The 15,151-nt window shown below is 39.0% G+C and overlaps 1 protein-coding gene and 1 non-coding gene across 9 annotated transcripts in view; both read left to right on the top strand.

Annotated features, from left to right (window-relative positions):
* The window catches only part of RHOT1 (ras homolog family member T1), a 78,054-nt gene that overhangs the window by 32,033 nt on the left and 30,870 nt on the right, over positions 1 to 15,151 (top strand). For all 8 annotated transcript variants that reach the window (XR_005784647.1, XM_040455258.1, XM_040455256.1 and 5 more), the window contains exons 3-8: positions 2,136 to 2,217; positions 4,362 to 4,405; positions 4,709 to 4,762; positions 5,071 to 5,123; positions 8,690 to 8,798; positions 9,107 to 9,208. Coding sequence is in view for 7 of the 8 variants with exons in the window: in XM_040455258.1 (XP_040311192.1) it covers positions 2,136 to 2,217; positions 4,362 to 4,405; positions 4,709 to 4,762; positions 5,071 to 5,123; positions 8,690 to 8,798; positions 9,107 to 9,208 (444 nt within the window). In the remaining variant the exon portion in view is untranslated. The remainder of the gene's footprint in view (positions 1 to 2,135; positions 2,218 to 4,361; positions 4,406 to 4,708; positions 4,763 to 5,070; positions 5,124 to 8,689; positions 8,799 to 9,106; positions 9,209 to 15,151) is intronic.
* On the top strand, positions 4,830 to 4,963 carry LOC121017410 (U11 spliceosomal RNA). The gene has a single exon (XR_005784751.1). It is a non-coding gene; the product is annotated as a U11 spliceosomal RNA (small nuclear RNA).

Raw genomic sequence — 15,151 nt, 5'->3', positions numbered from 1 at the left:
TTCCTTCCTTCCTTCCTTCCTTCCTTCCTTCCTTCCTTCCTTCCTTCAGTTTATTTTGAGAGAGAGAGGGACAGAGAGAGAGTAAGCATGTTCGTGCACACACAAACAGGGGAGGGGCAGAAAGAGAGGGAGAGAGAATCCCAAACAGGCTCCATACCATCAGCACAGAGCCCAGCATGGGGCTTGAACTCACGAATCGTGAGATCATGACCTGAGCCAAAAATCAAGAGTTGGATGCTTAACGGACTGAGCCATCAGGTGCTCCTGTTTTCCTACTCTGATCTTGGCTAGACGTTTCTCATCTCTGTGCCTTAGTTGTCTCATCTGTAAAATGGGAGCTGGAAGGGATTATTAGAGATCATCTGAGCTGTTAATCCTTTCTTAAATATAAAACAGGTGAGTATTCCTTTAGTTTGAAGTAAGGGTAAAAGGTCTGCTGGTTTCCTGCCTGCCTTCCATCTGACACTCTCCAGTCTTTGAGGCATTAGAACCACTAGGATTCTGACACATGTATTTGAGAATCTTTAATATTATCCATTGCATCATTTTTACAGGTGAAGAAATTAATTCATTCCACCTTTACCTAAACTCAAAGGATTGTTGTGTCTCAAATGAGAATTGCTTAATAATCGTAGAGTGCCACCAAAAGTAAGGTGGTTTTATTATTACTTGCAATATATTTATTTATATTCTGGAAGTTCCAGGATAAGGGACTGCTGGCTAAGGCCTTATGTAAAGTTAGAATTTTGTTTTGGGAAATGCTATTGATGCAAATGGGGTGAACATTATTTCTCCTTTATTCTGTGTCTTCACATAGTCGGTACTATTAGCTCCACAATTTGCATTTTTCCCTTTTTTTTTTTTTACTCTTGTTTAGTTAGAAATGCATAAATTCACTGTTCAGACAGGAGTTTGATACATTATGCGGTAGTGTTCTCAGCAGCTACAAATACCACATGACCATTCATTGTTTCTTTTGCTTTTTTCTGTTCTTAAGTAAGATAGCTAAATAAGTAAGTACTTAATTTGTGAAATGAAACATATTGTCATATGATTACTCAGAGTATAATACCTAAATGTCTTCTCTGATTGTTTAACTTACTTTAGACTTGTCATTTTAGCACTGTCCTCTTGGGTGTGGATAAAGCATTTTTAATGTATTAAAAAATCATAGTCTTTCTAAAAAATGGATTCATTAAGCAAGGCCTGTGTAGCCAGTTATCTTCTAGAAGAAATGAATTTTGATCATTATTTTATTTGAGAATTGCTTTGGATTAACATAGTTCCTCGTTTGTATAGCATCTTAAACTTTCAACAAAATAGAATGAAAACAGCATTTTAAAAACAAATGTTTGAAACACCAAATTAATTTAAGTATTGTTTTAGGCTGCATCAGATCTGAAGTATCCTTAATATGCATTATGCCCACACAGGTAGCATGTACATGCTTTTTTTTTTTTAAAAAAAATTTTTTTTTTAACGTTTATTTATTTTTGACAGAGAGAGAGAGCATGAACAGGGGAGGGTCAGAGAGAGAGGGAGACACAGAATCTGAAACAGGCTCCAGGCTCTGAGCTGTCAGCACAGAGCCTGACGCGGGGCTTGAACTCACGGACCGTGAGATCATGACCTGAGCCGAAGTCGGACGCTGAACCGACTGAGCCACCCAGGCGCCCCTGTACATGCTTTTTTAAAAGAAATATTTTATCACGTAGTTTTTAATATATACTTGAATCCCAGGGCATATGGGTGGCTCAGTTGGTTAAGCATCCAACTTCTGCTCAGGTCATGATCTCATGGCTCGTAAGTTCAAGTCCCGCATTGGGTTTGTGCTGACAGCTTGGAGCCTGGAGCCTACTTCTGATTCTGTGTCTCCAGTCTTTCTCTCTGCCCCTCCCCTACTTGAACTCTGTGTGTGTGTGTGTCTGTCTCTCAAAAGAATTAAAAAAAAAAAAAAATACGTGTATATACTTGACTCTGGTAAAGCACAAAAAATAAGCATTTAAAAGTGTAATAAATCTTGAAAGGGCAGGTATGGGTGAAAGGGGCTAATACAGATGAATTTACATGCTCTGTTAACAAGTTTGGTTGATAATATCCAAAGGGTTTTTTCCTTTATTTGTTTGCTAATGAAGGTTCCTCCACGGGCAGAAGAAATTACCATTCCAGCTGATGTTACCCCTGAGAGAGTTCCAACACACATCGTAGATTACTCAGGTAATGAATATCCTCTTGTGGCTGGCGCTGTAGGGTTAGTTTAATAGTCCTCCAAAAAAGTGTTCAAAGATAGGTGTTCCTTTTTCTCTAGCAGCAAATAATCATTTATGACTCTTGTCTCATTTTTATCTCCCCCCACCTCACACTCCACATAAAGCCTCCATCTTGCGGTTGTCTGTCCCAAATTTACTAAGTTGGGTTCCATAATAATGAAAAGGAAGGAGAGAGATGGCAAATGACAAGTAGTAGTTAAATCATTACCCTCCTTGAATTGGCCTGTTTGCAGAGGTAAGTTCTAAATTAGTTTTGTTATCAGGCATGTAGAAAGAGTTGTGCATTTGAGAATTTGTTGAGTTCTAAATTCGTTCTTTAACTTATCAGCCTTTATTCCCTTCCCCAAATAATAGATAAAACAGTTGTCAGCTTGTTTACATTATATGATAATAGAAGCACATTTGTATCACTTAATAATTTAAAAATTTTCTACCCACTGGTACTTACTTTTTTTTTGTTTCTTTTTTTTTTTCTTAATGTTTGTTTATTTATTTTGAGAGTGAGAGAGAACACAAGCTGGGAAGGGGCAGAGAGAGACGGGGACAGAGGATCTCCAAAGCAGGCTCCAAGCTGTCAGCCCAGAGCCTGATATGGGGCTCAAACTCATGAACCCTGAGATCATGACCTGAGCTGAAGTCAGACGCTTAACTAAGGGAGCCACCCAGGCATCCCTAGTACTTACCTTTTTTTTTTTTTAATGTTTATTTTTGAGAGAGAGAGAGCAGAGCATGAATTGGGGAGGGGCAGAGAGAGGGAAACATAGAATCTGAAGCAGCTCCAGGCTCTGAGTGATCAGCACAGAGCCCAACATGAGGCTTGAACTCATGAACTGTGAGATCATGACCTGAGCCGAAGTCAGATGCTTAACCGACTGAGCTACCCAGGTGCCTACTTACTATTTACTCTAGTACTTACTCTATTTACTCTACTACTTACTCTAGTACTTACTATTTAATCACTAAATTATTTTGCTTGCTTTAGGACTTCTTTTAAAAAAAAAAAAAGGAGCAGTGCCCAGCTGACTCCGTCACTGGAGCGCGTGACTCTCTTGATCTCGAGGTTGTGAGTTCAAGCCCTATGTTGGGTGTAGAGATTACTTAAAAATAAAAACTTAAGGGGCGCCTGGGTGGCGCAGTCGGTTAAGCGTCCGACTTCAGCCAGGTCACGATCTCGCGGTCCGTGAGTTCGAGCCCCGCGTCAGGCTCTGGGCTGATGGCTCGGAGCCTGGAGCCTGTTTCCGATTCTGTGTCTCCCTCTCTCTCTGCCCCTCCCCCGTTCATGCTCTGTCTCTCTCTGTCCCAAAAATAAATAAACGTTGAAAAAAAAAATTTTTTTTTTAAATAAATAAAAACTTAAAAAAAAAACCCATAAATAAAAAAGGGAGTCCATTAATAGATGTCCCACTCTGATGGGGAATATTCATAATGTGGGAAGCTATGTGGGGTCAGGAGGTATATAGGTAATCTCTGTACCTTCCACTCAATTTTGCTATGCATTTAAAACTGCTCTAAAAATTAAAATCTGTTTGTAAGGGTGGTATAACTGCACTATGGGGTTATATGCACATCTACCATTAGACCTGTTCCAGCCAGAGATAATATGCTAGAAAGGGAATTCTGAACTCTTTATTTATTATCATGCTCCAGTTTTGCTTCTGGGGCCTGCTCCCTAGCTTGTATTGCCCAGATTCTCACCTGGCCTTCTGACCCTGTGTGTATGGACTCTTTGTCTGGGCTTCTGACTCCTCCACCTAGTCTTCTAGCTTGGGTTTCTGATCTCTTTGGCCTGACCCTTCTCAACTCTGGATCAGATGCTGGCCTAGATTTATCACACAATGCCTTCTGCTCTCGAGTGTCTGAGTTATCCTCTGCTAGACTTGTCTTTCAGTGCCAGCCAGCTTCCTTATCATAGCCCAGCTCTTTCCTTTCTCTGGCTTGCCCTTGTCTTTGCCACCTCATCTGGCACTACACTGCGTAGATGACACGAGGGATGAAGGATATTGGGCGGGTGCCGTGTAGATGTTAGCTTCGTCATTCGTTTTTATGAAAATGTTTAAAATAATGGACGTTTTTTGACTTTGTCATTTGTAGAAGCAGAACAGAGTGATGAACAGCTTCATCAAGAGATATCACAGGTGAGTTAAAAAAAAATAGTTGCAGGTTTTTGTGTGGGAAAACATCGATGATTCTGTGTCTTGTCTTTTTCATTCTCTCACTTAGGCTCTTTCAATTCTTTGTTGTGACTGCTTTGAGTATGTTTTTTTGCTATAAGTCCTTAGGAATTGTTCCTCTTAGAAGCATGCTAACTTTGGGGTTTTTTTAGGTTTCAAAATTTATTCTTCCTTTAGCCCAAATATATTATCTAGTTGGTAATTAAATGTTACCATTTACATTTGTATTATTTTAAAATGCCATTAATTTCTTAAATTCTCTTATAGGCTAATGTCATCTGCATAGTTTATGCTGTTAACAACAAGCATTCTATTGATAAGGTATGAATGTGTGAGTTTTTTCACTATAGTTAAATTTCAGTGAGGGCACTTTTAAAATTGATCCTCAAAAAAGGGCTTCTGTTGTGAGTGGCACACGTAGGGCAGCTCCATTGCTCTTCGTACAGAATAGACATCAAGAGATTTCAGAAGCAAAATTTTTTGGTACCCAGGCAGCGGGTGATCATTGGTCCCGGCGCCCCAATAAAAAATAAAACTGATCCTCAGCTTAGAGTTTTAGGGGTCCAAGGACAGAGTATTTTTCAGAGAAGAGCCACATCATGGTTTAGCTCTTGTTAATTTTTTTTTAGGTAACAAGTCGATGGATTCCTCTCATAAATGAAAGAACGGACAAAGACAGCAGGTATTTTTTTTTTCCTCTGCAACTTGCTATATTGAAAATTTTCAAACTTGAGAGAAACGTTGCAAGAAATAGTACAGAGAACAGCTGTAAACCTTCCACTTTAAAAAAAAAATTTTTTTTTTAGTGTTTTTATTTATTTTGAGACAGAGACAGCATGAGTAGGGGAGGGGCAGAAAGAGAGGGAGGCACAGAATCCAAAGCAGGCTCCAGGCTCTGAGCTATCAGCACAGAGCTGGATGCAGGGCTCGAACTCACAGACGGTGAGATCATGGCCTGAGCCAAAGTCGGACACTTAACTGACTGAGCCACCCAGGCGCCCTAGAGATCTTTATTTAGGAATTCATACAGGGAGATTTCTTTGAAATTCTTTGGAAGATATATGCGTGATGGGAAAAAGTAAGAGAGCACACCTTCTGTATTTTTCTGAGCAGAATGATAGTTTTGGGTATAGATGTTTTCAGTTTTAAGTGAAAATGGAAATCAAAAATTTTTCTTTCAGTATTAATCAATTGAACATGTTATTTATGAAGCGTTTGAGTATTTTTAAACATTAGGAAAATCAGATTTCTCTTTTGGTTGGACATTTTTGTGCCTTGAAACTATAAAGATGTGGTTCTAAACAGATGAACATGGTCATTGACCTTGCCTCATATATTTACAGAGGCAGACTTTGTGACTGCGATGGCATTGTGTATATGCTGTGTCTTGCAGCTCTGATGGCTCCTCTTTGTTATAGCTGTAAACTCTGTCGTTGTTTTTTTAATGCTTATTTATTTTGAGAGAGAAAAAACACACGCGAGTGTGAGCAGGGGAGAGGCAGAGAGAGAGGAGAGAGATAACACCAAGCAGGCTCCGAGCTTTCAGCACAGAGCCAACTTGATGCTCGATCCCATGACTGTGAGATCGTGACCTGAGCCGAAATCAAGAGTCAGACACTCAACTGACTGAGCCACCCAGGTGCCCCCGTAGCTGTAAACTTTGTAGTGACTTCTTAACGAGGTGAAAAGGGGAGAATGGCCCTGTGGAGCTAGTGTCCAGTGTGGTAGACTCTTGTCACTTGTGGCTGGTGGTTACAGTAATAGACAGTACAGGTAAATATCATTGCCGTCAACACGGAAGGGTGTGTCAGAGAGGGCTGCCTTGGAGGAGCCCACGGCCTTATGCTCCTGACACTTGCTTTTCTTGCTGAACACGTGAGCTGTTTCCAGAGGCAACTCTTCAGAGGAGGCATTTTTTCTGGGATCTGTCAAGCACTGTATTGGACCACTGAATTAAAAAAAATTAGTTTTACTAGGACAGCTTCCTGAAATTCTGTGACTAGTTTTGTAGCCCTGCTGGGAAAGGAGCTTTTTTACCATTTGAAGATTGAATTGGGCTTTCTCAGGTGTGGCTGTTTTTTTCCCCCTCCCTGAATCATATGAGCATACTTACTTTTCTTGTGGTTGACTTGTCCCAAGGTGATCTGTGTCTTCATTTTTGGACCTTACACTTTCCCGGTAACTTCTTTCCTGAGCCTCATACCTTAAGTTTTTGTTTGTTGCACATATATTTTTCCTTAGGATTTCCTTGGGCTGTTGTCACAGTGGTTCTTAATCACTTAATCACTGTCACCTGAGGTACTTTCAAAGCCTACATGTGCCTTTGCCCCACCCCTAGAGTTTTAGGATCTGTAGGTTTGGAGTAGGGCTTGGACATGTGTATTTTTTTTTTTTTAATTTTTTTTTTTCAACGTTTATTTATTTATTTTTTTTGGGACAGAGAGAGACAGAGCATGAACGGGGGAGGGGCAGAGAGAGAGGGAGACACAGAATCGGAAACAGGCTCCAGGCTCTGAGCCATCAGCCCAGAGCCTGACGCGGGGCTCGAACTCACGGACCGCGAGATCGTGACCTGGCTGAAGTCGGACGCTTAACCGACTGCACCACCCAGGCGCCCCATGGACATGTGTATTTTTTTTAAGCTCCATAAACTATTCTGAGCTCCCCTTCAGTTGCAAACCACTACCTTTGGAAACCTCCTGGCTGTTAGGAATCTATATTTGGATTATATAATGGGCCAGTCCCCTTTTGCATAACCATACTAGGGGGGTAAATAAATGCTTGCAAGAATTTCTCCTGCTATTTGGAGTTTCAGCAAGATGATTTGCTTTCTTTCCAAGCTCTCTTGCAGGACGTACAAATAACAGTTCCCTGCTAGACTCTCTTTGATAGTCCCCATTTAGATTTCTGATAGGCCTGTCAAATTTAACTTGTCTAAAACAAAATCCTTAATTCCCTGCCTACTCCCTACCTCACCCCCAAACGAATCTTTTCTGTCTCAGGAGATCTACTCATTTTGTCCAGCCAAAAACCTATGTATTTTTCCTGATTTCCTGCCTTGCCTTCCACCTCCATATCTAATCTACCAGTTGCTCCTATCAGTTCTGCTTCTAAAACATATCTCAAATCTGAATACTTTCTCTCCATCTTCACTGCTCTAATCCAAGCTTTTTAAAATCCAACCACATTTTAAAGACTTTTTATTACTGGAAAAAGTCAAACACACAAAAGTAGAATCGTCTAAAGAATCCCTCTGTATCTGTCATCCCACTTCAACGGTTACCAATTCATGACCCATCTTGTTTCGCTTATTACCCCTCCCATTGGGATCATTTTGAACAAATCATACTGTAAATATTTCAGTATGTATCTCTAAAGGACAATATATGACTCATTTTAAAATGATCAGATCATGTTGTTCCCCTACTCATAATTCTTCAGTGGCTTCTCATTTTTAAACTTATAAAAAAATGCACACTCCTCACCACAGCTTATGTGTATGTCCTTTGTTCCTCTTTCCAACCCCATGTCACACCTCTTTCCCTTCGCTTAGTACTGTCCAGCCACTCTGCCATTTTTCTTTCTGTTTTTCTGTTCTTTGGACTCACAAGGATGTTTTTTCAATTTGAGCTCTATGCATGTGCTGTGCTTTCTTCCTGAACAGTTCTTTTCTGGCTCTTCACAGGGCACATTCCATTTCATCCTTCACTCCTTGGCTCAAATACCACCTTATCAGAGAGATTTCTCCCTGATTCCTATATAATTAGCCCCCTTCAATTACTCTGTCCCATATTCCCCTGTTTATTTTCTTCATAGCACTTACGGAATTGGAAGTATATTGTTTATTTGCTTATTGTCCATTTTCTGATTTTCGCTATTAGAATGGGCAGGGACTTTGTCTATCTTATATCCTGAATGCTTAGAATGGTAACTTGGCTTTTAATAAGTGCTTAGCACCTGGATGGTTCAGTTGGAAGAGCTCGTGACTCTTAATCTCAGGGTTGTGAGTTGGGTGTAGAATTTACTAAAGAAAATAAATGAACCTAAAGATTTTTGAAAAAAAAGTACTGAGTAAATACTTGTTGAATATGAACATGCTCTCTAGGGGACCAGAGCTGACTACAGTAGAAGGTTCGTGTTGGGGGGATTAAGTAAAGCTTATTAGTTAGAATGAGTTTATGTACTTTAAAATGGATATTTAAGGTCTTTTGCCTTCCTTATTGTTACAACATATCCTGTTTATTTCAGGCTGCCTTTGATACTGGTTGGGAACAAATCCGATCTGGTGGAATACAGTAGTATGGAGACCATCCTTCCCATTATGAACCAGTACACAGAAATAGAAACCTGTGTGGAGGTATGCATTACCGTTTGATTTTGAAATTTACTAGTGAATTCTCGCTAAACTGAGGTTTAAAATCAGATGTGGGAAGGTAGGGGATGGAGTAAATTACCTGCTGTTTGTGAAGTCATGTAAACCAGATAAAACAGATGACTTGGAAATGGCCGCTGTGTTCTTGTAGACATTACTGTTGTGATATCAGCAAAGAAAGATGTAGTTTTCAGTTTCTTCAGGCAATCTTATTATTACTTTATATTGATTAAAAATTGTCTTTAACTCCCATAACTGCTTTCAGAGTATAAAATTTTTAACTTTCTTTTCAGTGTTCAGCAAAAAACCTGAAGAATATATCAGAGCTCTTTTATTATGCACAGAAAGCTGTTCTGCATCCTACAGGGCCTCTGTACTGCCCAGAGGAGAAGGAGGTAACCCCATCACCCCCAGGCTATGTTAGTAGGGGCTGGAACGTGTAGGTGGTAACTCTAGTAGTGATGATTTTTTAGTAACTCTTAAGTCTTCTTCTGAACTGCTGAAATCTAAATTTATTGTCTCTCAAACAGTTACATTTTCTAGGTACTTCAAAGGCATTCATGTTAAATACTGTGAATAATATTCCAGATCAAATAGTATTTCAGGAGATGTCATTAAAACAAACCAAATAATTGGCAACAATAACAGCAGAAAGTCCAAAGACTTAAGTAATGGTCTACTTGCTTTGCTTGGATAAAGTTCACAAACTTAAAAACACATACAAACGAAAGCCTTGTGTAGTAATTTGACATAGGTACAGCATGTAATACAACTCGAATACTCCTTTTTGTTTCATAGCTAAGAAACACAGTAATATCTAAAATTTAACAATATTTGCCATAGACTTTTTTCTTTGTCTTTTTAAAAAATTGTTTTTTAATTCCAGTATAATTAACATACAATGTTGTATTAGTTTTAGGTGTACAATATAGTGATTCTACAGTTCTGGACATTACTCAGGGCTCATCGTGATAAGTGTGCTCTTAATCCTCTGTAGCTATTTGCCATAGACCTTTTTTCTTTTTTCTTTCTTTTTTTTAATTTTTAATTTTATTTTTAACTTTTTTAAATTTACATCCAAATTAGCATATAGCGCAACAATGATTTCAGGAGTAGATTCCTTAGTGCCCCTTACCCATTTAGCCCATCCCCCCTCCCACACCCCCTCTCGTAACCCTCAGTTTGTTCTCCGTATTTATGAGTCTCTTCTGTTTTGTTCCCCTCCCTGTTTTTATATTGTTTTTGTTTCCCTTCCCTATGTTCATCTGTTTTGTCTCTTAAAGTCCTCATATGAGTGAAGTCATAGGATTTTTGTCTTTCTCTGACTAATTTCACTTAGCATAATACTCTCCAGTTCCATCCACATAGTTGCAAATGGCAAGATTTCATTCTTTTTGATTGCCGAGTAATACTCCATTGTATATATATATACCACATCTTTATCCATTCATCCATCAATGGACGTTTGGGCTCTTTCCATACTTTGGCTATTGTTGATAGTGCTGCTATAAACATAGGGTGCATGTGTCCCTTCGAAACAGCATACCTGTCTGGGGTGCCTCAGTCGGTTGAGCAACCGTCTTCGGCTCAGGTCATGATCTCACAGTTGGTGAGTTCAGGCCCCGCGTCTGGCTCTGTGCGGACAGCTCAGAGCCTGGAGCCTGCTTCAGATTCTGTGTCTCCCTCCCTCTCTGCCTCTCCCCCACTCATGCTCTGTCTCTCTCTGTCTCAGAAATAAATAAGCCTTAAAAAAAAACCAAAACAGCACACCTGTATCCCTTGGATAAATGCCTAGTTGTGCAATTGCTGGTTGGTAGGGTAGTTCTATTTTTAGTTTTTTGAGGAACCTCCATAGTGTTTTCCAGAGTGGCCGCACCAGCTTACATTCCCATGCCATAGACTTTTAAAATTAACTTTTATTTTTTTTAATGTTTATTTATTTTTGAGACAGAGCGCAAGTGGGGGAGGGGCAGAGAGAGAGGGAGACACAGAATCTGAAACAGGCTCCAGGCTCTGAGCTGTCAGCACAGAGCCTGACGTGGGGCTTGAACCCACAGACCGCGAGATCATGACCTGAGCCAAAGTCGGACGCTCAACCGACTGAGCCACCCAGGCGACCCTAAAATTAACTTTTATTGAGATATAACTCACATACCTTAAAATTCACCCTTTTTAAGTGTACAGTTTGGGGTGCCTGGGTGGCTCAGTCAGTTAAACACCTGACTCTTGATTTCGGCTCAGTCATGATCTCATGGTTGATTTCTGGGATCGATCCCTGTATTGGGCTCTGCACTGACAGTACAGAGCCTGCTTGGGATTCTCTCTCTACCCCTTACCCCTCTTGCATGTACTCTCTCTGTTAAAAATAAATAAACAAACATTAAAAATAAAGCATACAGATTAGCGATTGCTAGTATATTCACATTTATACATCTGTCACCATTATCTAATTCCAGAACATTTCACCATCCTAAGAAGGGATGTACCATTAGCAGTTACTACCATTCCCCCTTTCCCCAACCTTTGGCAACCACTAATCTACTTTTTATCTCTATGGATTTGCCAATTCTGGACATTTTAAATGGAATCATGCAATAGGTAGTGTTTTGCGTCTGGCTTCTTTCACTTCACGTGTTTTCAACATACATCCATGTTGTAGCGTGGATCAGTATTTCATTTCTTTTTATGGACAAATAATATTTCCTTGTATGGATATTCCACATTTTGTTTATTCATTAATCTGTTGATTAGCGTTTGGGTTTTTTCTACTTTTTGATTATAGTGGATAGAGCAGTTGTTAACATTCATACAAAAGTTTGAATACTTGTTTTCATTTCTTTTGAGTGCATATTAGCAGTGGAATTGTTAGGTTACATGGTAGTTCTGTTTAGTTTATTGAGGAATCACCAAACTGAATGGCAGGTTCCAATCTCTCCCCATCTTTGCCATACCAATCCTTTTTATTTTTTTTTAGTGGTTTGTTATAGCCACCCTAGTGGTTGTTGGCATTTTGATTTGCATTTCCCTGATGGCTAATGATGTTGAACATGTGCTTATTGGCTACTTGTATATGGAGAAATGACAAAGTCTTTTGCCCATATCTTAATTGAGTTGCTTTTTTTTTTTTTTTTTTTGGTGCTGCCTTTTTATTGTTGACTTTCAAGAAATCAAAAGTTGTAGATTTTTTTCCAGTAAAAGTTTATAGTATAGGTGAGTGGTTGGCTGACTTTGACCTAACGTGGCCTGCCACCAATTTTTATATAGCCTGTGAGCCAAGAATATAGATATTACACATTTTTCAATGACTGAAAAAAAAATCCAAAGGAATAATATTTTGTGATACGGAAAAATTATACAACTCTCAGATCTCCTCATTCATAAATCAGATGTTGTTGCAGCCCAGCCGCGCTCATTCCTTTATGTTTGTCCGTGACTGCTTTTGTGCTGCAAAGGCAGAGTTGAGCGGTTGCAGCGGGGCCCGGGTGTGGGTACTTGTCACTCCTCATCTGCTTGGCGGACTGCTGAGCGCACTGAACAGGTGGAACTCTATGGCCTGAGTCCCATGTGTGCCACAGTACCATAGCACTTCATTTTTTAATTGCCGGTGCATACCTATCACGCCAAAACAGGAGAAGAAACAGTTGGAGTTTTAGATGTCAAAGCAGATATGTTTTCTGAGCTCAGACCACAGTTCCAACATCGGTTTTCGGGGGACTGTGATGAAAACGTGAAGGAAGTTTCCTGTTTTGTAACCCATCTGACTGTACACCGGAGGCCCTTCCCCTAACCTTCCATTGGGACTGGCTAATCTACAGTGTAATGACATGCTAACAGGCAGATATCAAGAAAAGAATCTGATTTTATAAACGCCTTCCAAGCAGTGAATGTGGTTGATTAAAATTACATGTTTACGGATGTGTGTCAGTATTGTCTGCATGTATCCACAAAATGATTTTTCAAAGAGGAAATATGTAAAATCTCATTACAGATCAGCATTAACAGATGAACATGTTCAGTTTTCACGATAGAGAACACTAACTTTGAACCCTAATTAAGCGAAATGTTACTCCTCCAAAAAGAATTCCATTTTTTTTATTAGTAGATCTATATAGCAAATTTATACTCCATTATTATTACATTTTGAATTCTGTCAATTAAACCTTTGTGGAAATTTGATTCTCCCTTATACCTACATGATCTTCTTGATTTTGCCTGTTGGCCCCCAAAGCCTAAAACATTTGTTATGTGCCTCTTCACAGAAAAATGCTGACCCCTGGTATTAGTAATTAATCTGAGTTATCCCTTAATCCGACCCTGATTTACTCTTCCTTAATTCTTGTTCCATAATTGGAATGTTTCTTTCTAATTTATTCTTAGTCCAGTATATACTTGATTTGCTTCATAATAGTCACTAGGCACACTTGTTACAAACACCAGTTCCATTGTGATTCTGCCAGGTACCACATCCTGTGATCAAGGAAATTTGGGAAACAGTCTCATCCTGTGGAGATTTACCTGAGGCCCAGGCCCAGTGGTACATTAAATCTCCTCTCCTAGTTTGTTCTCAGTGCTTTAACTGCTACTTTTTCCCTAGGCCTATTATTAGTTCTGCTAATCTGCTAATCGCCCCTGTCCCTCCCCTGGTCCCATAAAAGTAAAACACCTACCACCATCTGTTCTTTGTTTCTCAGGTGGACCTACCTGACCTAAAATCTGTAACTTTTAGAGACTAAACCTTGTTTTAGACAAGTATAAGTTTAGTGTCTAAGCTTGTACCAGAACCTTTTATTTACACAATAATAACTTTTTTTTTTTTTTTTTTTTTAAAGTAAGGTCTATACCCAGCGCGAGGCTCAAACTCACGATCCTGAGATTAAGGGTTGCGTGCTCTATCAACTGAGCCAGCCAGGGGCCCCCAAAATAATAAACTTTTAATGCAGATTTGAGGTGGAATCATCAAAAAAAATATTCAAAATTAAAGCCTGATTATTAATTCAAAAATAATTCCAGTGATGATGGACTCTGTATGGCCCATGGAATCCTCTACTTAGCTAATAATGAAGAAGATGTGACTTGTATAATAATAAGGTTTACTCTGTGAGGGTTTCAATTACTTATATGCAAACAAATTTTTATTGTAAAAAATTTTTACAGCTTTATTGAATGCAATTTTTAATACCTTGTAAGCATAGTCATATTTTGGCTTATATTTTAAGGTAGTTATTATTTAAATGTTGTATTGAGCGAATACCTTAGACCACTTTAGTTTCTGATGCATTTCAAATTTTAATGAAAAATGCATCATTTTATTTTTCTCCAAATTACCTTTTTTTAATGTAGCTTTTTATGATGTGAGGAAAAACAAAATAAAAAGTTACTTTTCTGTTTTTTACATCTTTCTAGGTATTGCTACTTTTTTAAACATTTAGGTTATTATGTAACAGATTTTTAAAAGGAAAGTAAATAAAGTATAACAATGGAGTCTTTATTAATTCTGAGTATCTAATATTAGGATCACATTTATAGAAGTTATATCTTACCATTTTAAGTAAAAACTCACCCATGATTGTAGATGTTCTAGGTATGGCTCATTTAGTATGCTTACAGAGGAAGCCCTATGAATGCTTTCTAAATTTTTTACTTAACTTTTCTCAGTTCTTTATATTCTCTTTATATCTTAGGTTTTATCTTTTTCTCATATTAAATTGCTCTCCTAAAGACCCTATTTTTTTTAATGTTTATTTATACATTTGATAGACAGAGACAGCATGAGTGGGGGAGGTGCAGAGAGAGAGGGAGACACAGAATCCAAAGCAGGCTCCAGGCTCTGAGCTATCAGCCCAGAGCCCAACGCAGGGCTCGAACTCACCAACTGTGAGATTCATGAAAGCCACCCAGCTGCCCCGTAGAGACCCTATTTAAAACAAAAAAAAGAAGTGTTGTCTATATATGCTTAGGAAGAAAACTGTTTCCTTTTTTTTTTTTTCTTTTTTAAGGGAGCGAGCATGCAGGAGCTAGGGAGAGGGGCAGAGGGAGAGAGAGAATCTTAAGCAGGCTCTGTGCTCAGCTTGGAGCCTAATGTGGGGCTCAATCCCTCAACCTTGGGATCATGACCTGAGCCAAAATCAGAGTCAGTTGCTCAACCAACTGAGCCACCCAGGTGCTCCATCTGTTTTCTATTTTTATTTTTATTTATTTTTAAAAAATTTTTGTTTAATGTGTTTATTCACTTTTGAGAGAGAGAGAGAGAGAGAGAGAGAGAGAGAGAATGAATATGAGTGGAGGAGGGGCAGAGAAAGAGAGAGACACAGAATCCAAAGCAGGCTCCAGGGTCTGAG

Source organism: Herpailurus yagouaroundi, unplaced genomic scaffold, assembly GCF_014898765.1.
Source record: "Herpailurus yagouaroundi ecotype Mexico unplaced genomic scaffold, PumYag 215, whole genome shotgun sequence".
Lineage (NCBI taxonomy): Eukaryota > Metazoa > Chordata > Mammalia > Carnivora > Felidae > Herpailurus > Herpailurus yagouaroundi.
This window is presented reverse-complemented; position numbering and strand designations above follow the sequence as displayed.